The sequence below is a fragment of the Phocoena phocoena genome, chromosome 8 (assembly GCF_963924675.1).
Source record: "Phocoena phocoena chromosome 8, mPhoPho1.1, whole genome shotgun sequence".
NCBI lineage: Eukaryota > Metazoa > Chordata > Mammalia > Artiodactyla > Phocoenidae > Phocoena > Phocoena phocoena.
The window spans coordinates 101227416-101250723 of NC_089226.1; the positions used below are offsets into that span (position 1 = coordinate 101227416).

At 44.5% G+C, this 23308-nt stretch overlaps 2 protein-coding genes and 1 pseudogene across 2 annotated transcripts in view; all 3 read left to right on the plus strand.

Moving 5' to 3' along the window:
• Positions 1-23308, plus strand: part of SLC3A2 (solute carrier family 3 member 2) — a 47529-nt gene that overhangs the window by 9909 nt on the left and 14312 nt on the right. The gene's annotated exons all lie outside the window — the stretch shown is intronic.
• On the plus strand, positions 16157-16273 carry LOC136127701 (U2 spliceosomal RNA; annotated as a pseudogene).
• On the plus strand, positions 19676-20557 carry LOC136126638 (small ribosomal subunit protein eS4, X isoform-like). The gene has a single exon (XM_065881920.1). It carries the CDS (start codon positions 19693-19695, stop codon positions 20494-20496), a length of 804 nt encoding a protein of 267 aa, XP_065737992.1. The 5' UTR covers positions 19676-19692; the 3' UTR covers positions 20497-20557.

The following is a 23308-nucleotide window of genomic DNA, read 5'->3' on the forward strand; positions in this document are numbered from 1 at the left end:
GTCGTCTGAATAGATGATGAGTTCCCTTTTGGGAAGAACTGGGAGAGTCATTATAGTTTCATGATCCTTCCCCTAGGGACTTGGTTATCTCCTCAGTAACTGAGTTTTGGATGTGAAAATTGGCTCAGATCCAGGAACTAAGGAAGAGATTTTGGCACCATTTATTTTATTTAAAAATTTTTATTTTATTTATTTATTTACACAGCAGGTTCTTATAGTTATCTGTTTTATACATATTAGTGTGTTTAAGTCAATCCCAATCTCCCAATTCATCCAACCACCACCACTCCCCCCACCACTTTCCCCCCTTGGTGTCCATACGTTTGTTTTCTACATCTGTGTCAAAACTTCTGCCCTGCAAACCGGTTCATCTGTACCGTTTTTCTAGGTTCCACATATATGCGTTAATATATGATATTTGTTCTTCTCTTTCTGACTTACTAAACTCTGTATGACAGTCTCTAGATCCACCCATATCTCTACAAATGACCCAATTTTGTTCCTTTTTATGGCTGAGTAATATTCCATTGTATATACGTACCACATCTTTCTCCAATCGTCTGTCGATGGGCATTTACGTTGCTTCCATGACCTGGCTATTGTAAATAGTGCTGCAGTGAACATTGGGGTGCATGTGTCTTTTTGAATTATGGTTTTCTCTGGGTATATGCCCAGTAGTGGGATTGCTGGGTCATATGGTAATTCTATTTTTAGTTTTTTAAGGAACCTCCATGCTGTTCTCCATAGTGGCTGTATCAATTTACATTCCCACCAACAGTGCAAGAGGGTTCCCTTTTCTCCACACCCTCTCCAGAATTTGTTGTTTGTAGATTTTCTGATGATGCCCATTCTAACTGATGTGAGGTGATACATCATTGTAGTTTTGATTTGCATTTCTCTAATAATTAGTGATGTCAAGCAGCTTTTCATGTGTTTTTTGGCCATCTGTATGTCTTCTTTGGAGAAATGTCTATTAGGTCTTCTGCCCATTTTTTGATTGGGTTGTTTGTTTTTTTAATATTGAGCTGCATGAGGTGTTTATATATTTTGGAGATTAATCCTTTGTCCATTGATTCATTTGCAAATATTTTCTCCCATTCTGAGGGTTGTCTTTTTGTCTTGTTTGTGGTTTCCTTTGCTGTGAAAAAGCTTTGAAGTTTCATTAGGTCCCATTTGTTTATTATTTTTTTCGGTATGTGGGCCTCTCACTGCTGCGGCCTCTCCTGTTGCGGAGCACAGGCTCTGGACGTGCAGGCTCAGCAGTCATGGCTCACGGGCCCAGCAGCTCCGCGGCATGCGGGATCTTCCCGGACCAGGGCACAAACCCGCGTCCCCTGCATCGGCAGGCGGACTCTCAACCACTGCGCCACCAGGGAAGCCCCCCAATTTGTTTATTTTTGTTTTTATTTCCATTACTCTGGGAGGTGGATCAGAAAAGATCTTGCTGTGATTTATGTCAGTGTTCTTTCTATGTTTTCCTCTAGAGGTTTTATAGTGTCCAGTCTCCAGTCCATTAGGTCTCTAATCCATTTTGAGTTTATTTTTGTTTATGGTGTTAGGGAGTGCTCTAATTTCATTCTTTTACATGTAGTTGTCCAGTTTTCCCAGCACCACTTATTGAAGAGACTGTCTTTTCTCCAGTGTATATCCTTGCCTCCTTTGTCATAGATTAGTTGACCATAGGTGTGTGGGTTTATCTCTGGGCTTTCTATACTGTTCCATTGATCTATATTTCTGTTTTTGTGCCAGTACCATATTGTCTTGATTATTGTAGCTTTGTAGTATAGCCTGAAGTCAGGGAGTCTGATTCTTCCAGCTCCGTTTTTTTCCCTTAAGACTGCTTTAGCTATTCAGGGTCTTTTGTGTCTACATACAAATTTTAAGATTTTTTTGTTCTAGTTCTGTAAAAATATGCCACTGGTAATTTGATAGGGATTGCATTGAATCTGTAGATTGCTTTGGGTAGTATAGTCATTTTCACAATATTGATTCTTCCAATCCAAAAACATGGTATACCTCTCCACTTGTTTGTGTCATCTTTGATTTCTTTCATCAGTATCTTAAAATGTTCTGAGTACAGGTCTTTTACCTCCTTACTAGGTTTATTTTAAACCTTATACCTTACTAGGTATTTTATTGTTTTTGTTGCAATGGTGAATGGGATTGTTTCCTTAATTTCTCTTTCTGATTTTTCGTTGTTAGTGTATAGGAATGCAAGAGATGTCTGTGCATTAATTTTGTACCCTGCAACTTTACCAAATTTATTGATTAGCTCTAGTAGTTTTCTGGTGGCATCTTTAGGATTCTCTATGTATAGTATCATGTTATGTGCAGATAGTGAGTTTTACTTCTTCTTTTCCAATTTGTATTCTTTTTATTTCTTTTTCTTCTCTGATTGCCGTGGCTAGGACTTCCAAAGCTATGTTGAATAATAGCGGCGAGAGTGGACATCCTTGTCTTGTTCCTGATCTTAGAGGAAATGCTTTCAGTTTTTCACCATTGAGAATGATGTTTGCTGTGGGTTTGTCGTATATGGCCTTTATTATGTTGAGGTAGGTTCCCTCTATGTCCACTTTCTGGAGAGTTTTTTTTTTTTTTTTTTTTTTTTGCGGTACATGGGCCTCTCACTGTTGTGGCCTCTCCCGTTGCGGAGCATAGGCTCTGGACGCGCAGGCTCAGCGGCCATGGCTCATGGGCCCAGCCTCTCCGCAGCATGTGGTATCTTCCCGGACCAGGGCACGAACCCGTGTCCCCTGCATCGGCAGGCGGACTCTCAACTACTGCGCCACCAGGGAAGCCCTGGTGAGTTTTCATCATAAATGGGAGCTGAATTTTTTCAAAAGCTTTTTCTGCATCTATTGAGATGGTCATGTGGCTTTTATTCTTCACTTTGTTAATATGGTGTATCACATTGATTGATTTGCGTATATTGAAGAATCCTTGCATCCCTGGGATAAACCCCACTTGATCCTTTTAATGTGTTGTTGGATTCTGTTTGCTAGTATTTTGTTGAGGATTTTTGCATCTATATTCATCAGTGATATTGGTCTATAATTTTCTTTTTTGTGTGGTATCTTTGTCTGGTTTTGGTATCAGGGTGATGGTGGCCTCATAGAATGAGTTTGGGAATGTTCCTTCCTCTGCAATTTTTTGGACAAGTTTGAGAAGGATGGGTGTTAGCTCTTTTCTAAATGTTTGATAGAATTCACCTGTGAAGCCATCTGGTCCTGGACTTTTGTTTGTTGGAAGATTTTAAATCACAGTTTCAGTTTCAATTTCATTACTTGTGATTGGTCTGTTCATATTTTCTGCTTCTTCCTGCTTCAGTCTTGGAAGGTTATACCTTTTTAAGAATTTGTCCATTTCTTTCATGTTGTTCATTTTATTGGCATAGAGTTGCTTGTAGTAGTCTCTTAGGATGCTTTGTATTTCTGCAGTGTCTGTTGTAACTTCTCCTTTTTCATTTCTAATTTTATTGATTTGAGTCCTCTACCTCTCTTTCTTGATGAGTCTGGCTAATGGTTTATCAATTTTGTTTATCTTCTCAAAGAACCAGCTTTTAGTTTTCTTCATCTTTGCTATTTTCTTTGTTTCTATTTCATTTATTTCTGGTCTGATCTTTATGATTTCTTTCCTTCTTCTAACTTTGGGTTTTGTTTGTTCTTCTTTCTCTAGTTCCTTTAGGTGTAAGGTTAGATTGTTTATTTGAGATTTTTCTTGTTTCTTGAGGTAGGCTTGTATGGCTATAAACTTCCTCTTAGAACTGCTTTTGCTGCATCCCGTAGGTTTGGGATTGTTGTGTTTTCGTTGTCATTTGTCTCTAGGTATTTTTTTTTTCTTTTTTTTCCTTTTGCGGTACGTGGGCCTCCCACCGCTGCGGCCTCCCCCGCTGCGGAGCACAGGCTCCGCGGCCATGGCTCACGGGCCCAGCCGCTCCGCGGCACGTGGGATCCTCCCGGACCGGGGCATGAACCCGCGTCCCCCGCATTGGCAGGCGGACCCTCAACCACTGCGCCACCAGGGAAGCTCTCTAGGTATTTTTTGATTTCCTCTTTGATTTCTTCAGTGATCTCTTGGTTGTTTAGTAACATATTGTTTAGCCTCCATGTGTTTGTGTCTTTTACATTTTTTTCCCTTTAATTGATTTCTAATCTCATAGTGTTGTGGTCAGAAAAGATGCTTGATATGATTTCAATTTTCTTAAATTTACCAAGGCTTGATTTGTGACCCAAGATGTGATCTATCCTGGAAAATGTTCCATGTGCACTTGAGAAGCAAGTGTAATCTGCTGTTTTTGGGTGGAATGTCCTATAAATATCAATTAAATCTCTCTGGTCTCTTGTGTCATTTAAAGCTTGTGTTTTCTTATTAATTTTCTGTCTGGAAGATCTGTCCATTGGTGTAAGTGAGGTTTTATTGTCCCCCTCTATTATTGTGTTACTGTTGATTTCCTCTTTTATGACTGTTAGCAGTTGCCTTATGTATTGAGGTGCTCCTATGTTGAGTGCATATATATATATAATTGTTATATCTTCTTCTTGGATTGGTCCGTTGATCATTATGTAGTGCCCTTCCTTGTCTCTTGTAACATTCTTTATTTTAAAGTCTATTTTATGTGATATGAGTATTGCTACTCCAGCTTTCTTTTGATTTCCATTTGCATGGGATATCTTTGTCCATCCCCTCACTTTCAGTCTGTATGTGTCCCTAGGTCTGAAGTGGGTTTTTTTTTTTTTTTTTTTGCGGTATGCGGGCCTCTCACTGCGGTGGCCTCTCCCGTTGCGGAGCACAGGCTCCAGACGCTCAGGCTCAGCGGCCATGGCTCACGGGCGTGTGGGATCCTCCTGGACCGGGGCACGAACCTGTGCCCCCCGCCCCCCCCGCATCGGCAGGTGGACTCCCAACCACTGCACCACCAGGGAAGCCCTGAAGTGGGTCTCTTGTACACAGCATATATATGGGTCTTGTTTTGTATCCATTCTGTGAGCCTGTGTCTTTTGGTTGGAGCATTTAATCCATTCACGTTTAAGGTAATTATTGATATGTATGTTCCTATTACCATTTTCTTAAGTGTTATGGGTTTGTTTTTGTAGGTCCTCTTCTTCTCTTGTGTTCCCACTTAGAGAAGTTCCTTTAGCGTTTGTTGTAGAGCTGGTTTGGTGGTGCTGAATTCTCTTAGCTTTTGCTTGTCTGTAAAGCTTTTGATTTCTCCATAGAATCTGAATGAGATCCTTGCCTGGTAGAGTAATCTTGACTGTAGGTTCTTCCCTTTCACCACTTTAAATATATCATGCCACTCCTTTCTGGCTTGTAGTTTCTGCTGAGAAATCAGCTGTTAACATTATGGGAGTTCCCTTGTATGTTATTTGTCGTTTTTCCCTTGTTGCTTTCAATAATTTTTCTTTGTCCTTAATGTAAGGTCGGATCTTAACAAATGGCATTGCGAAACAGAGGAAAGCTTCAAGTGAGCTTTATTAGGGAGCGCTCCCGGGCGAGGTTCACTGGTCCGAGAGAAAGGGGCCAGAGAAGTCACGCCCGGGTGAGGGTCTGGGCAGAATTTATAGGGGAAGAAAGGAAAGGGGTGTGGTAAATCTGGGAGGGCGCAGGGTATTCCTTATTTGGTGGCCTTTTCGGGTATCGTGGCAATATCTGGTGCCGGTTGCATCAGTCTTGGGACCGTTAGTCCCGCCCCTCGAAAGGCGGGAAGGCTGGGCCGGGTGGAAAGTCCCCAGGTCAGTTCCTGGAACTGGGTGGTCCGGAAAGTCTCCAGGTCAGTTTCTGGAACTGGGTGGTCTGGAAAGTTTCGGTGTGATGCAACCTGTGAGTCTGATTGCGTTCCCCTGCCTTGGGCCAGTTGGCCTTACATCCCGACATCTTTGGTGTAATGGGGCGGCGTTCTGATCTCTGGCTACTTCTTGCTGAATGGGGGCATCGAAAGGGAAGTCGGGCGACCAGAGGTCCGAGGCTTAAGGGACACCAGTGGGGGGTTCTGTAGGAATCAAGGTGTAAGGGCTGAGGAGCATTTGGTTTGTGGCCACCCGAGAGACTTCCTCCATGCACCTGCAAAGGAACCTTAGAAAACAGGGAGCAAACATGAGCAAGATACAGATGAGAATTACGGGGCCTAAGATTGGTGTTAGCCAGGTATAGAGGGTGGACCGCCACCAATCGGGAATTGGGGAGGCGTACTGTTGGTGTTTGCATTGGAGTTCTTAAGCGATGGAGGGCGTTTACGTTGTCTTCGACGAGTCCTGTTTCATTGATGTAATAGCAGCATTCCTCCTGTAGGAAGACGCAGGTACCTCCTTTGTTGGCCGTCAGGAGATCCAGGGCTCGTCGATTTTGGAGGGCAACTTGGGCTACTGAGGTGATCTGGCGCTGGAGGGAGGTGATGGAGGCGGCAGAAGCCTCGATGGCTAGCTGGAGTTTCTGTTCTAGGTCACGGGATGTTGAGACACTGTGTGTTAGGGCTCCTCCCCTGATGCCCACAGCAACGAGAGAGAAGGCGAGGGAAATGCCTGCAACCATAGGGAGAAAGATGGCCCTTTGGCCCTTAGAGGTCGAGGGCCCGCATGAGTGCTATTAGTTCAGCCCTTTGAGAGGTTGTCCCTTCTGGGAGGCGGTTGGCCTCGATAATGGTTGAGATGGTTAGTACCGTGTAGGCCGCCCGTCGGCATCTGTCAGGACCGAGTCAGGACTGAGTATCGAACTACCATCCACAAAGAGAGTGTGGTCCGGATTTGAAAGAGGGGTGTCAAAGAGTCCCTCTCTTGGTGGCTTGAAGGCTTCTATGACATGAGGGCAGGAATGGGATGGAAAGCCCCTGGTGCCAGAGATAGGCAGGAGGGAAGCCGGGTTCAGGCGAGGGGAGAGGTCAAGAGAAATAGCTGGGTTTTCAATGAACAGGAGGTGTAACTCCTGGATGCGGGAGGGGCCCAGGAGGGAGAGAGACTTGTGGCCTAGGAGGTCGACCAGCCGGTGGGAGGAAAACACGGTTAGTGGGTGGGCCAGGGTCAGTTTGAATGTTTGTTTGGTCAGTTCGGCTGCCGCTGCTAGGGCCCGAAGACATGGTTGCCATCCCCGAATGGTTGGGCCTAGCTGTTTGGAGAGGTAAGCCACGGGGCGGTAGGAAGGCCCTACAGGCTGGGCAAGGAGTCCAGTGGCTATTCCGGCCTGTTCATCCACAAAAAGTTGAAAAGGTCGGTTTGGGTTGAGCAGAGAAAGGGGAGGAGAAGATATCAGAGCGTTACGGAGGGTGAGAAAGGCCTGTCGAATGGCGGAAGGAGAGGTGAGGGGTCCTTGAGGGGTTTCTTTAGTGGCTAGATATAAGGGTTTAGTGAGGAGAGCAAAGTTAGGGATCCAGTGCCGGAAAAATACTATAAGGCCCAAAAAGGATAGAATTTGTTCCAATGTTTCCGGAGGCTGGAGTTCACGGATAATTCGGGTGCGGTCGTCTGTTAGACCTTTTGTGGTAGGGATAAGGTGGAGCCCCAGGTAGATTACAGAAGATACAGATAACTGAGCCTTGGCTGGGGAGACCCGATAACCGCGAGAGCCAAGGTAATTGAGATCTGCAGTATGTTGTCTTGAGAGGCTGAGAGACGGGCTACAGAGGAGGAGGCCATCTACATATTGAAGGAGTGTGCTGGGGGTAAGGGAGCAGGAAGTGAGGTCCCATGCCAGCGCCTGACGGAAGAGGTGAGGACTGTCGTGGAAGCCCTGGGGAAGAACTGTCCAGGTGAGCTGAATGGAAGGAAGTATGAGTATCCGGATCCGTCCAGGTAAAGGCGAAGAGGAAATAGGAGTCGGGATGTAGGGGGATAGTGAAAAAGGCATCTTTGAGATCCAGAACCGTAAAGTGGGTTGTGGATGGGGGGATATGGGAGAGCAAGGTGTATGGGTTTGGTACTACTGGGTGGAGAGGAATTATGGCCTCATTGATTAGTCAGAGGTCCTGGACCAGGCGATAATCCCCTGAGGCCTTGCGGACAGGTAGGATGGGGGTGTTGCAGGGAGAGTCAGTAGGGATAAGGAGTCCCTGGTTTAGGAGTCTGGTGATAATAGGTTGTAGGCCCCTAAGGTGAGTCTCAGAGATGGGAAATTGGGGCCTTGATGGAAATTTGGAGAGGTCCTTTAGGTGGATGAGGACGGGGGAATGGTGTGTTGCTATTATGGGCTTAGAAGTATCCTAAACTTGGGGATTGATTGGGTTTGGTGTGATTGGAAGAGGGGAATAGGAGGGGGAGGGTTCTAGAGACAGGCCGAGAAGAGGAAGCAGGAGTTGGGAGGAGAGGACCTTAGGGTCAAGTCTAACCAGCTGGAGGGAGGCCCCTAAGTGGAAAAGGACATCTCGGCCTAACAAAGGAACTGGGCAGGATGGTATGACTAAGAAGGAATGAGTAAAAGGGAGTCCTTCGATATGACATGGGAGTGGACAGGATGGTTTGCCATCAATATCCATGACCGAGATCTGGGAAGGAGAAACTGGCCCGAAGTAGGTAGGCAGGACCGAATAGGTAGCCCCTGTGTCCACCAGAAATGAGATGGACTTACCCGCTACCTGTAGCGTTACCCTGGGCTCAGCGAGGGTGATGGGGGCCTTCGAGTCCGGGTGCCGTCAGTCGTCAGCCAGTCCCAGCAGTTCGAGTGTTAATGCTGTTGGGTCGGCCTGCCCCCCACGTGGAGACGCTGAGGGAGGGCCAGTCGTAGGGCAGTCGCTCTTCCAGTGGCCCGTTAGCCCGCAGCTGGGGCAGGGCTTAGAAGGAGGTCAGGGATTGGGACATTGGTGAGCCCAGTGGCCTTCTTTTCCGCATTTGAAGCAGGCCCCTGGCGGGGTTGCCTTTTGCGGACCCCGTGGATGCTGTGATCCATGGGAGATGGTTGGCCTTAGGGCGGCTACAAGAGCTTGGGTTTGGAGGGCCACCTTTTGGTGCATCCGAGCCTGTCGGCAGGATTCTGCCAAATCCTCACGGCCATTATAGACTTTAAAGGCCATCTTTACCAGATCTCGAATAGGGGTCTGAGGGCCGTCTTCTGCCCGTTTTAATTTCTTTCGGATGTCCGGGTTTGATTGGGTAATAAAATGGGGGGCTAGGACCGTTGCCCCTGCCAGGGTGTCGGGATCCAGCCGGGTATAGAGAGTTAAGGCCTCTGTAAGGCGATTGAGAAAGATAGCTGGATTTTCGTTAGGTTCTTGGGTTATCTCTTTTAGTTTTTCAAAATTGACTACCTTATGAGCGGCAGCCTGCATGCCAGCCAGGAGGCATTGGATCGTGAGGTTGCGTTTACGCCGGCCATCTTGGCCATCCTGATAAGTCCAGCCTGGATCGGTGCCAGGTACGGCAGTCACTCCAACAGGCATGGAGCTGTCGGTAAGGTGAACCTGATCTGCATGGTTTCGGGCAGCAGTTTGAATTCTTTCCCTCTCGTCAGGGGTCAGAGTAGAAGATAGGATCACAAAGATATCGTGCCAGGTCAGATCGTAAGCTTGAGAGAGGTAGCGAAATTCTTTGCTGTAGCGGGAAGAGTCGGCAGAAAAGGAGCCTAATCGCTTTTCTATTTGAGAGAGATCTTGGAGGGAAGAGGGAACATGAACTCCAATCCTTCCACTCCTGCTACCTCCCTCAGAGGGCAGAGGAGATTTGGTTAAGCAAGGGGCGTGGGAGGAGAAACCGTTGAGGGAGGCGGGGGAGCGGTTGGAGGGGCCGGAGCGGCCGGAGCGGGTTCGGGAGGAGGAGGGACCGCTTCAGGGTAGGGTGGAGGTTGGAGAGGGGCTCTGGAGGGGGGAGAGGCAAGAGATCAAAGGAAATTAGGGGCTTCGATGTAGGAGATGTCTGTTTGGCAAGAAGGATCTGGGAAGTGGAACAATCGATGCAGAGGGAAGGGCGGGAGCGTAAATACGAGAAGGCCCGAACATAGGGGACCTCGGACCATTTGCCCGTCCTGCGGCAGTAATTATCTAGATCACGGAGGATGTTAAAATCGAAAGTCCCTTCAGGAGGCCATTTGGATTGATTGTCTAGAGGATATTGTGGCCAGGCCACAGTGGAATAGAAAATAAGCCATCGGCAACGGAGATCTTGGGAGAAGCCGAGGGCTGTAAAATTGGCTAGGAGACACCCCAGGGGCGTCTTAGGATCTGGTTTCGATTGTGAGGTTCCCATGACCCCCAGTCTGTCCCTGAGTGAATGGAGAGGGAGAGAGGCGTCCCTGGTCTCAGTCTCCAATTCACGGCAGGTCGGAGGGCGGTCAGGCGATTGGGACGTCTCCACAGTTGCCCGAGGCCCGGAGAGAGGACAGAGGAGTCCCTGACGCGGCCGCGATTAAGGACAGGGAGTCCGGTGGGCAGGGACTCTGAGGGTCGGAGGGAACAAGGGAGGGGGACTTACCCCGTTTTCTGCCGGATCGGGTGGCTGAGTAGAGGTTCCCTGGTTGTCTCCTGGGGGAGGGGAGGAGCGGCCCGCGCGGTAACCCGCGGGGCTTGGTACCCCTCCCGGGTTTCGGCAAATGTAAGGAACAGCACCAAAAACGGAGGAGAGCTTAAACAAGCTTTATTTGGGTACGCTCCCGGGCGAGGTTCACTGGTCCGAGAGAAAGGGACCAGAGAAGTCGCGCCCGGGCGAGGGTTTGGGCAGAATTTATAGGGGAAGAAGGGAAAGCGGTGTGGTGAATCCGGGAGGGCGCAGGGTATTCCTTATTTGGTGGTCTTTTCCGGTATCGTGGCAATATCTGGTGCCGGTTGCATCAGTCTTGGGACCGTTAGTCCCGCCCCTCGAAAGGCGGGAAGGCTGGGCCGGGTGGAAAGTCCCCAGGTCAGTTCCTGGAACTGGGTGGTCTGGAAAGTTTCGGTGTGATGCAACCTGTGAGTCTGATTGCGTTCCCCTGCCTCGGGCCAGTTGGCCTTACACTTAATTTTTGTCAGTTTGATTACTGTGTGTCTTGGCGTGTCTCTCCTTGGGTTTATCCTGCCTGGGACTCTCTGCACTTCTTGGACTTGGGTGGCTCTTTCATTTCCCATGTTAGGGAAGTTTTCAACTATAATCTCTTCAAATATTTTCTCGGGTCCTTTCTCTCCCTCTTCTCCTTCTGGGACCCCTATAATGCGAATGTTGTTGCATTTAATGTTGTCCCAGAGGTCTCTTAGGCCATCTTCATTTCTTTTCATTCTTTTTTCTTTATTTTGTTTTGCGGCAGTGCATTCCACCATTCTGTTCTCCAGGTCACTTATCCGTTCTTCTGCCTCAGTTATTCTGCTATTGATTCCTTCTAGTGCATTTTTCATTTCAGTTATTGTACTGTTCATCTCTGTTTGTTTGTTCTTTAATTCTTCTAGGTCTTCTTTAAACATTTCTTGCTTCTTCTTGATCTTTGCCTCCATTCTTTTTCCGAGGTCCTGGATCATCTTCACTATCATTATTCTGAATTGTTTTTCTGGAAGGTTGCCTATCTCCACTTCATTTAGTTGTTTTTCTGGGGTTTTATCTTGTTCCTTCATCTGGTACAGAGTCCTCTGCCTTTTCATTTTGTCTATCTTTCTGTGAATGTGGTTTTCCTTCCACAGGCTGCAGGACATGTAGTTCTTCTTGCTGGTGGATGAGGCTAAGAGGCTTGTGCAAGCTTCCTCTTGGCTACTATTTATTGTGGTGACTGTATTTAGCCTTCTGCTCCTTTCTTCTTTCTTTCTTCAGGTTGTAGATGTTCAGCGCATTCTTGGCTTCGTTGGCTTCCCATCTACTTTCCCGCTAGGGATACCATTGTTTATTATACCTACAACTGTCTCTGATGGGTCAAGGCCCCAAGGCTAACCCTCCAATCTTGCCATTCTTATGGTAATTACAGCTTTCTGGCTTCTGGCAGTTAAGCAGTGCTTCTGTTAAACCTCTTCTGTTTTACTTGATGGGGATGGGCAGGACTTCCTGTCCTCCACCATAGAGGAGAACCACCCCTGAACTTCTTAGTGATGCTGATACCCCTCTCAATAGATGGCCTTGGTGAATATTGTGTCCTCTGGACCCTTTCTTGGAACACAATTCTCTGGTGGGTCTTCTGGCCTCACCTAATGTATCCATTCTGGCATGCTTGCTTTCTTCAGCCTCTGTATTCCTTCCTCTACCACCTACTAGGGCAAGTCAGGCATATCTGTTTCACTCAGCATAGGCCATTGCTTTCTCAAAGCTTCTACGAGCCACCAGAGCAGTGATTTTGCCCCACCCACTGGAATCCTTGCCAGGGGTTGAGTCCTGGGTCCCAAGAAAGCTCCCTGAAGTCCTTGGATTCTTAACCAGTGATCATATCCCTGGTCCCCAAATGCTTAATGGGATTGATATACTTGGACCTGGAGTAACCCCCACATTGAGCCTTTGGCCTGGGAAAGACAAAGTAGAAATCTTTGAAACTGCTGGGTCCCCACTCCAGCGACTTTCTAACTTCCCATTCTCTCTTCAACCCATTGCACTCAGCGTTCTGTCCTGGATCCACTTGTTTTCTCAGTCTGGCTAGACCAATTTATCCATGACCATGACTTCATTAACTATACATATTCTGCCATCTCCCAAACTTCATCTCAATCCAGGATCTCCTGAACTGCAGACCCTTGTATCTGACTGCCAGACATGTTCATTGGGGTGGTTCATCAACATCTGGCTCAACTTGTCCAAGACTGAATTCATCATCTTTCCCCACAAATCTGTTCCTTCTCCAGCATGCCCTCTTTTACTCAGTTGTCCAAGACAGACATTATCCCCACTGCCTCCATACTGTAAATGCCCTCCAGCTGAAGACTGTCAGGAACGTACTTGTATCAGAGCAGGTTGGATTTATTACTTGTTACAGGAGGAAGAACAGACACCATGGGGGGGAGAGTGTTAGAAAAACTTACAGGATTTGGGCTGGCGTTAGGTGATTTGGGTGAGGGTTTAAGCTTGTGGGGCTTTACTCGGGGTGTTTTCAGGAAGTGGGATCATTTTGTTATTGGATATCTTAATAAGTCTTATCTAGAAAGAGGGGAGACTACAATGAAGCTGAATCTGTAATTGGTGAAGTAGCAGCAGTCACTCGTATTAGCCAGGATGGAGAGATGTTTGGACTTTTGTGATCTGGACAGTGTTCACGTTTTCGTTTGTGTTTAGACGTGATTATGTGAATGATCTTGTTCTGGTTTTTTTCTTCATCCACCGTGACCACAGAGTAGCCTTGTCTGATGTTATGTTCAACATGAGAACACCAAGGCCTAGCAGTGAGGGCCAGGCCAGCTTCTGGACATTAGCAGCTACTTTTCTCTTTCTCAGTACCCTAGTTCAAGCCCTTCACCCCTGGATTTCTGCTAGATTCCTAACCAGGTTCCCTGGCTCTGACTCTACCCGCTTCTAATCCATTCTCCCCAGGATAGCCAGAGTGATCTTTCCAAATAAAAAAGCCGATCTCAGCTCAGAATCCTCCTCCTTTGCTCTTTTTTTTTTTTTTTTTTTGCGTTACGCGGGCCTCTCAATGCTGTGGCCTCTCCCGCCGCGGAGCACGCGCAGGCCCAGCGGCCATGGCTCACGGGCCCAGCCGCTCCGCGGCATGTGGGATCTTCCCGGACCGGGGCACGAACCCGCGTCCCCTGCATTGGCAGGCGGACTCTCAACCACTGCGCCACCAGGGAAGCCCTCCTTTGCTCTTAAAGTCTGTTCCTACTGTTACCAGGCCCTTTTCAGACTCTTGGACAGCCATACTGTAGAAATGAATATCGCTTCTACAAGACTCTCAGGCAAGCAAAAGCTTTTTATTAAAAGAGATAGCTTGTGCACAAGGGAGAAGGCAGGAAAAAAAAAAAGAGCCAGCTCCCTGAGTAGAAGGGGCGAGTTGCTTTTATAACAAAAGGGAGGGTTTGTCTCATGATGAATGATAATTTGCAGAAATCATGAAAGCTCTTTGATCAGCAGCCGGTGGCCCCAGGCTGGCTGTCAGGAATAAGGAGTGCTTCTGTGAGGGGAAAGAAATGCACGAGAATTTTCTGCAAGAAAGCACAGGAACAGATAAGAATACAGATAAGGAACAGGGTTGGCTGTCAGGAATAAGGAGCGCTTCTGTGAGGGGAAAGAAATGCACGAGAATTTTCTGCAAGAAAGCACAGGAACAGATAAGGATACAGATAAGGAACAGGGTTGGCTGTCAGGAATAAGGAGCGCTTCTGTGAGGGGAAAGAAATGCACGAGAATTTTCTGCAAGAAAGCACAGGAACAGATAAGGATACAGATAAGGAACAGAGAGTTGAGCTTCTTGTCTTGTGGCAGCTAGGTTAGTGTAACAGAGATAAAGTTAATCTTTTATTCTTGCGAGCCTGGTTTTTGTCTCTGGGACTCAGGCCCCCAGGGCCTTTGTTCTTTAGCTTGAAGGCCTGTTTTGCCCAAGGCCGTTCCTCGGTTCTTTTCCGAAATGGCTGTACTCTTGTCTTCCTGTCTCACTACCAACAGAGCCAGCAAGGCCCAGTTTCCCTTTTCAGTTTCAATAACACCACTGCTTCCCTCCCTGTCGCTCTACCTGACCCCTTTCTGGCATATATTCCCTGAGGTCAGAAATCTTGTCTGAATAATTTATTACTTTATCCCCATCACGTATAACAAGGCATGTCACTAGAATTCATTGATTACCTGCTCTGTGCTATGAAGTAAGCTCCTGAAGAGGTTGTTAGAAGAAATACTTTTGAACTATAAACAGGTTCCTCTAACAGGAATCTTTCTGGGAGGATGGCAGCTGCTCCAGGGAATTGGTCTGCCCTCTCCTGGCAGCAAGAGGCACTGCCTCTACCAGTAGAGGAGTAGGAATAAGCAAATGAGCAGTGCTCTGCAAGGAGCAGGATAGGATGTTCACCTGTAGGGCAAAAATGCAATCTGAGAACAGAATTTCCTTATTTCCTGAACCATGGAGGAGTGTGACAGTGGGAAGCTCTCCCAGGGAAGGGTTAGACTGGTTTTTGGAAGAGCCAAATATGTGGAATTTTAAAAGGAACAACTTTAAGGCTGCTTCTGTGGCCTTGTGTGAAAGTTTGGGAAGCAAAGCCTGATGAGAACTTTTCTCTTTTTTAATTGAAGTGTAGTTGATTTACAGTGTTGTGTCAGTTTCAGGTGTACAGCACAGTGATTCAGCCACATGTACACACACACACCTATATATATATACACACACACACACCTATATATATATACACACACACACACCTATATATATATACACACACACATATCACACACACACCTATATACACAAACACACATCACACACACACCTATATATATACACACACACCTATATATATACACACACACCTATATATGTACACACACACACATATCACACACACACCTATATATATACACACACACACATCACACACACACACCTATATATATACACACACACCTATATATGTACACACACACCTATATATATACACACACACACACACACCTATATATATACACACACACACCTATATATACACACACACACATATCACACACACACACCTATATATATACACACACACACCTATATATATATACACACACACACCTATATATATATACACACACCTATATATGTACACACACACCTATATATATACACACACACACATATCACACACACACCTATATATATATACACACACACACATCACACACACACACCTATATATATACACACACACCTATATATGTACACACACACCTATATATACACACACACACACATATCACACACACACCTATATATATATACACACACACATCACACACACACCTATATATATACACACACACCTATATATGTACACACACACCTATATATATACACACACACACATATCACACACACACCTATATATATACACACACACACATCACACACACACACCTATATATATACACACACACACCTATATATATACACACACACATATCACACACACACACCTATATATATACACACACACACCTATATATATATACACACACACACCTATATATATATACACACACGCACACATATCACACACACACATATGCATAGATACATTCTTTTCAGATTTTTTCCCTTATAGGTTATTACGAAATATTGAATATAGTTCCCTGTGCTATACAGTAGGTCCTTGTTGGTTAGGGAATCTTAATTATAGGTTGTTTCTTTGGTTTTTGGCCCAAGATCAAGGTTAGTATCTGTTCTTATCATTTAACATCTCATAAATCCTCTACCTGAGGATACTTTATTTATTTTATTTTATTAAAAAAATAATTTATTATATTTATTTTATTTTTGGCTAGGTTGGGTGTTCGTTGCTGTGCGCGGGCTTTCTCTAGTTGCGGCGAGCGAGGGCTACTCTTCATTGCGGTGCGTGGGCTCCTCATTGCAGTGTCTTCTTTTGTTGTGGAGCACGGGCTCTAGGCGCCCGGGCTTCAGTAGTTGTGGCTCGTGGGCTCTAGAGCGCAGGCTCAGTAGTTATGGCACATGGGCTTAGTTGCTGTGGCATGTGGGATCTTCCCAAACCAGGGCTCGAACCCATGTCCCCTGTGTTGGCAGGCAGATTCTTAACCAATACACCACCAGGGAAGCCCTAAGGATACTTTATTAAGTGGAATTTTGGAACAGGGAGATGAACCAGAGGCTTGCTCCATCCATTCCACAAATCAGTCTGATGTCTCAGTTCCTCCATGAATGGTGTGGTTCTCCCTTTTGGGATAGATGTCAATTAAAGTGCAGACTGTTGGACTTCCCTGGTGGTACAGTGGTTAAGAATCTGCCTGCCAGTGCAAGGGACACGGGTTTGAGCCCTGGTCCAGGAAGATCCCACATGCCACAGAGCAACTAAGCCCGTGCACCGCAACTCTGAGCCTGCGCTCTAGAGCCCGTGAGCCACAACTACTGAGCCTGTGTGCAACAACTGCTGAAACCCACACGCCTAGAGACCCGTGCTTCGCAACAAGAGAAGGCACCACAATGAGAAGCCCACGCATTGTGAAGCCCACACACTGCAACAAAGAATATCCCCCTCTTGCCACAGCTAGAGAAAGGCCGCACAGCAACGAAGACCCAACACAGCCAAAAATAAATAAATAAATTTATTAAAAAGGAAATGCAGACTGCTGGTGTTCTGTGTATCATTTAGTTTTTGGGAAAAAATTTTAAGGTGAAACCTGCTATTTCCCCTTTTTCTTTAACATTATAGTTTTGATGCATTTTTTCTGTCTTTTTGTGCCCTAGCTCTTTAAGATTTAGTTATAGTACTCTAGTTAGACGTTTTCTACAAATTATTTTGTCCCCTAGTGATAAACCCTTTTTAAGATTTCCAAGTTTTTACTACTTAACCAGTGCTGCAGTGAAATCCTTTGTATATTGCTTTGTGCATGTGGATGAGGGTTTCTCTGGGTTATGAATCCAGGAATGACATTTCTGGGTAATAGCTATGAGTATTTTCAATTCTACAGGCTTTTGCAAGTTGCTCACCTAGAGAGATTGTACCAGTTAATGTTGTCACTTATGCAATTTCATGTTCTTGTCATCACTTGGTTCAGTCAGATGTTTTAATATTGCCAATCTGATGGACATAAAATTATATTTTGTTGTGATTTTAATTTGCATTTTCTTGGTTACTACTAAGGTTATGTAATGTGTCAAGAGTTCACTGGCCATTCTTTTGTGTATCCAATTTTGTGAAATGACTGTTCGTAGTCTGTAAATTTTTTTTTTTCCTACCAGGTTGTTGGCCTTTTCCTTACTGGTTTTCAGTGATTTATATGTTTTATGCAAGACTCTGTTGTTTTATTAGTTTCAGATACGATGTCTTCTCCCGTTTGTGGCTTGTATTTTCAGTTTGTTATGGTCTCCTGATGCACAGATTTTTCTTGCAGAATTTATCAGTTCTTTTCTTAATGTTTTGTGCTTTTGTGTCTTGTTTAAGAACTCCTTCCTTACCTTGAAGTCAGAAAGATATTCTAATTTTTTTTCTAAAAATTTTAAATATTTGCTTTTCATACTTAGGTCTTTTAATCACTTGGAATATATTATTGTGTTTACTTTTAAATAGTGACCTAATTTTATTTTTTTCAGCACCATTTGGTGAATAGCTGTTCCTTCCTCCAGTGGTTGTAATATTATCTCTGCATATATTAAGGTTTCAAATATGCATGAGTTTCTTTTAGATTTCATATTCTGTTCTACTGGTCCGTTTGTCCATCCCTGTGGCTATAGCCTGCTATTATTATTACTTTAGCATGCTATTATTATTACTTAAGAATATAACATGCTTGGTATATGGTAGGATTTGTCTTCAAAAATATTACTTTAAAAAAAAAAATCTTTACTGTTTTTGGCCCTTTTCTCTTACACGTGTTATAGAATCATAAAGTTCCCAAGAACAGATATTCAGATTTGTAATGGAATTGCAGTGGATAGACAGATTGTTCGGGGATGTCAATGAAAAAATTAACCAATAGTCAGTCTAAGAAAGAACTGGAACATTTTATTTAAGCCAACCTGAGGATTATAACCCAGGAGACAGTCTTTCAGAAAGCTCTGAGGACTATTCCTGTTAGAGGTCAAAGCACAGTTTTATGAGTTTTTGAGACAAAGGGTCATACATCAAAGTAACATAGTCCAACAAGGCGAGTTGTGAGTTATTGTGACCCCTTACAGAATTGAGAAAGGAATGTTATCTTATCTTCTGAGGAGTTACCTTCCTGGTGCCAGGAGGAAATTGCTTTGTTTGTTTGTTTGTTGTTTCTTTTTGCAAGTAGGCATGCTGTGTGTTCTAAGGGGATCTAGTTAATGCATAATGCAGGTACACAATGCACACTGAAAGGGCAGGGTAGTGGCTCAAACTGCAGAGAAAAACTTTATGTTAAATTTTTCTTATCTTGACTTAATTTTATTTCATCAGGGAGCATTAATTTCTTTATGACATCAAATCTTTCTATTCATGAATATGTGACATTTCTCCTTTCGGTCTTTACACTTGCTATTCCCTCACCTAGAAAACTTTCTTTTAGAAAGCTCCCTTGTTCGTTTACCTCCTTGGGTCTTTGCTCAAATGTCACCTCATCAGAGATGATTTCCTTGAATAAAGTAGTCTCCTTCTCACCCTCCTCTATCTTTTCAAAGCACTTGTAATCATTTGACATACTATGTATGGTTGAGTATTTTTTAATTGTCTTTCTTTCACTCAGTGGAATTAAGCTTCATGAAAGCAGGGTCTCTTTCCTCGCTACCACCCCAGCTCATAGAAAAGTGCCTGGCACATACTAGGTACTCAGTGTTTTTTGTGTGAATGAGTTTCTGTAGGATATTATCTTTTCCTTCATAAAGAAGTTATCTACTTACTGTTAGATTTTATCTTAGCTCTTAGTTTTCATTGCTAGTGTATATGACAACTCAAAAAAAAAAAGACATTTTCTAGTTGTTTGCTACTGGTGTACAGAACAGAATTGTTTTTGTATATTATTTTATGTCTAGTATTTTATTGAACTCTTATTCTAATAATTTGTCTAGATTCAGTTTGATTTTTCTATACAGAATTTTATTTTCTATAAGTAAGAAAAACATTTAGGTATCAGTTTTATTCCCCAAATCAAATTTTAGTTACCTATACAAGTGTTTTGTAAATTATTGATATTACTATTTTAAAGAAACTTGCTCACTCTTTCCGTGCCTAGCGCAGCCATGGCTCGTGGTCCCAAAAAGCACCTGAAGCACGTAGCTGCTCCAAAGCATTGGATGCTGGATAAACTGACTGGTGTGTTTGCTCCTCGTCCATCTACCAGTCCCCACAAGCTGAGGGAATGTCTCCCCCTAATTATTTTCCTAAGGAACAGACTTAAATATGCCCTAACAGGAGATGAAGTAAAGAAGATCTGCATGCAGCGTTTCATCAAGATTGATGGCAAGGTCCGCACTGATATAACCTACCCTGTTGGTTTTATGGATATCATCAGCATTGACAAGACTGGAGAGAATTTTCGTCTGATCTATGACACCAAGGGTCGCTTTGCTGTTCATCGTATTACACCTGAGGAGGCCAAGTATAAGTTATGCAAAGTGAGAAAGATCTTTGTGGGGACAAAAGGAATCCCTCATCTGGTGACCCATGATGCTCGCACCATCCGCTACCCTGATCCCCTCATCAAGGTGAATGACACCATTCAGATTGATTTGGAGACTGGCAAGATTACTGATTTCATCAAATTTGACACTGGTAACCTGTGCATGGTGACTGGAGGTGCTAACCTGGGAAGAATTGGTGTGATCACTAACCGGGAGAGACATCCTGGTGCTTTTGATGTAGTTCATGTGAAAGATGCCAACGGCAATAGCTTTGCCACCCGGCTGTCCAACATTTTCGTTATTGGCAAAGGCAACAAACCATGGATCTCTCTTCCTCGTGGAAAGGGTGTCCGCCTTACCATTGCTGAGGAGAGAGACAAGAGACTGGCGGCCAAACAGAGCAGTGGAGAAAATGATCTCTAAGTGACGTGATTGGGAAAGTCTTTGTACTTAGAGATAACGCTACATAATTAAAAGCCTCTTTAGTGTTAAAAAAAAGGAACTTGCTGTATGGTAACGCAATTCTAATGCTGCTTTCTAATTTGAGGATGAAAAAGGACTTCCCTTTCCAAACTTGCTATAAGATCCATTTTTCTTAGACTTTTGAGTTTTAATTTTTCTCTCTGGTCAGCACCTTTAATAGTACAAATTTTTTTCTTTTTCTTTTTTTTTTTTGCGGTACGCGGGCCTCTCACCGTTGTGGCCTCTCCCGCTGCGGAGCACAGGCTCCGGACGTGCAGGCTCAGCAGCCATGGCTCACGGGCCCAGCAGCTCCGCGGCATGTGGGATCTTCCCGGGCCGGGGCACGAACCCGCGTCCCTTGCATCGGCAGGCGGACTCTCAACCACTGCGCCACCAGGGAAGCCCAATAGTACAAATTTTTGTTTGAGATCATTTACTCTTTTCATGGAAGTGTGATAACCAGAATCTAGATTTCTGCTATTTAAAAATATCTCTCTAAATGTCTACATTTCCGTAGATATTTTGTACCTTTTCTGTTGAGTGAAATGACTAAGAAAAAAGCTTCCTTAAATAACATTTCCAGATTTGAGTGCGAGGGTCTGTGAGAAGAATCTGCTTTAATGGCCTGTTTACTGCTAACTACCATGATGTTTTCTGCACAGAGTACTTCTGACACTTAATGTGTGGGTTTTCCACCAAGCAATTCTCCAGTGCTGTGGGGACACCAACTGGATGTCCTACAATTTCATTCAGTTCTAAAACTACCTGGGGTTGCCCAGACCCCACAGGTTAAGTAAGGGCTCAGTCTCACAGACTGTTCCCCACTTCACACAACAATCTCAAGTAGTGGATCTGCAAGTTACCCACACTTCTGAGTTGGCTAAAGATTAGGGGTTCCCACAGCCCCCTCCTCAGGTTTGAGTTTGCTATAACAGCTCATAGAACTCAGGGAAATACTTTACATACTATTATCAGTTGGATATTATAAAGGATACAAATGAACAGCCAGATGAAGAGGTACATAGGGTGAGGTTCCAAGCGCAGAGTCTTATGACCCTGTGGACTTGAGGTGTGACATCTGCTTGGCAAACGGATGTGTTCATCAGCCTGGAAGCTCTCCAAGCCCTGTTGATTAGGATTTGTGTGCAGTTTCCATTATATAGGCATGATCACTGGCCGTTGGTGATTACTCAGCCTTCAGGTCCTCTCCCCTCTGGAGGCCGAGGGGTGGCGCTGAAAGTTCCAAACCCCTAATTACTCAGGTTCTTCTGGCAACAAGTCTTCATCCTGGAACGCACCCACCCCCACCCAGGTCACCTTGTTAACATACAAAATGACACTCTTTACTCTAGAGAGTCCAAAGGTTTTAGAAGCTCTTGTTCCAGGAAAGAGGAATGAAGACCAAATTCCTTCCTTCCTTCTGTTGGCCACACCGCATATGGGTTCTTAGTTCCCTGACTAGGGGATTGAACCCGTGCTCCCTGCAGGGGAAGTGCGGAGTCATAACCACTGGACCACCCGGGAAGTCCCAAATACATATTTCTTATATCGCAGTATCACAGGCTGGTATTGCAGCACCTCTGGGAACATGTGTTATTGGGGACTTATAATGGTTCAAAAGAAGCTGTGAAAATCAGGCTGTGGTAATCACTGACTGTAAGGAAAAAGTTTATTTCCTTTCTCAGATTGGTTACATTCTAGTTAGCATTTCATTAGTGTAACAGTTTCTATTTTGAAATAGAAAAGAGGGTTTCCCTTCTTAGTGATGTATTTTACTTTTTTTTTTTTAATTTGTCTTTAGTTTATCTGTAGTCCAAATTATTTTACAGAGAGTTGTTGAAATTAACCACTTTAGGTCCAGAGTGGGTGGTTATTTCAAATTCAGGTTTCTATTATATTCTATACTTGTCCCTAAATGTCTACTTCTCAACACTATATACCCCCTTTTCACCTTACTGAATATAAAATTTTTTTGGAAAAATGTAGTCAAGCATCTATTTCCCTGCATGGAGCCCTAAGAGGATTTTTCCTATAATTGACCCAAAAGGGAGCACAGGTAGGAGCAGGGGCAGATGTGGGTGGAGCTATTCAAATACCGAGTCACTTGCCTTGAGGGAATGAAGGAAGAGTTTATGTTCAGGAAGTGCATATTGAAATCTAAGATCCCAACGTCTCATTATGTGTCTTTAGGATTGTATTTTTGGAAAGCTCTGGTAACATTTAGCCATTTTGAATGCCTGTGAAAATCAAAAGTGCTTGAGAGCTTCGTTTATTAATACATTTGCTTATGCAAATATATTAATACATTGTCTTATATTAAATACAAATATATTTATTTGTATAAATACATTTATAAGACAGGATTTGAAATACTGAATGCAGGATCAAGAACTGGCACATTTTGGGGCTTCCCTGGTGGCGCAGTGGTTGAGAGTCCGCCTGCTGATGCAGGGGACGCGGGTTCGTGCCCCAGTCCGGGAAGATCCCACATGCCGCGGAGCTGCTGGGCCCGTGAGCCATGGCCGCTGAGCCTGCGCGTCCGGAGCCTGTGCTCCGCAACAGGAGAGGCCACAACAGTGAAAGGCCCGCGTACCGCAAAAAAAAAAAAAAAAGAACTGGCACATTTTAAGTCTGGATGAAGACTTGGAACGATTTCCAACTTGTTTAGAGAACTGCGTGATAGCAGGCAGGAGAAGTTTCTGTTTTTCTTTAAGTGGAGATACTGTAATTATATTAACCAGGCTACAGAGTTTATACCAGCATCTAGCTGGAC

Excerpts from the sequence above, each read along its gene's own strand:
- LOC136126638 (XM_065881920.1), top strand. The coding sequence starts at position 19,693 with ATGGCTCGTGGTCCCAAAAAGCACCTGAAGCACGTAGCTGCTCCAAAG.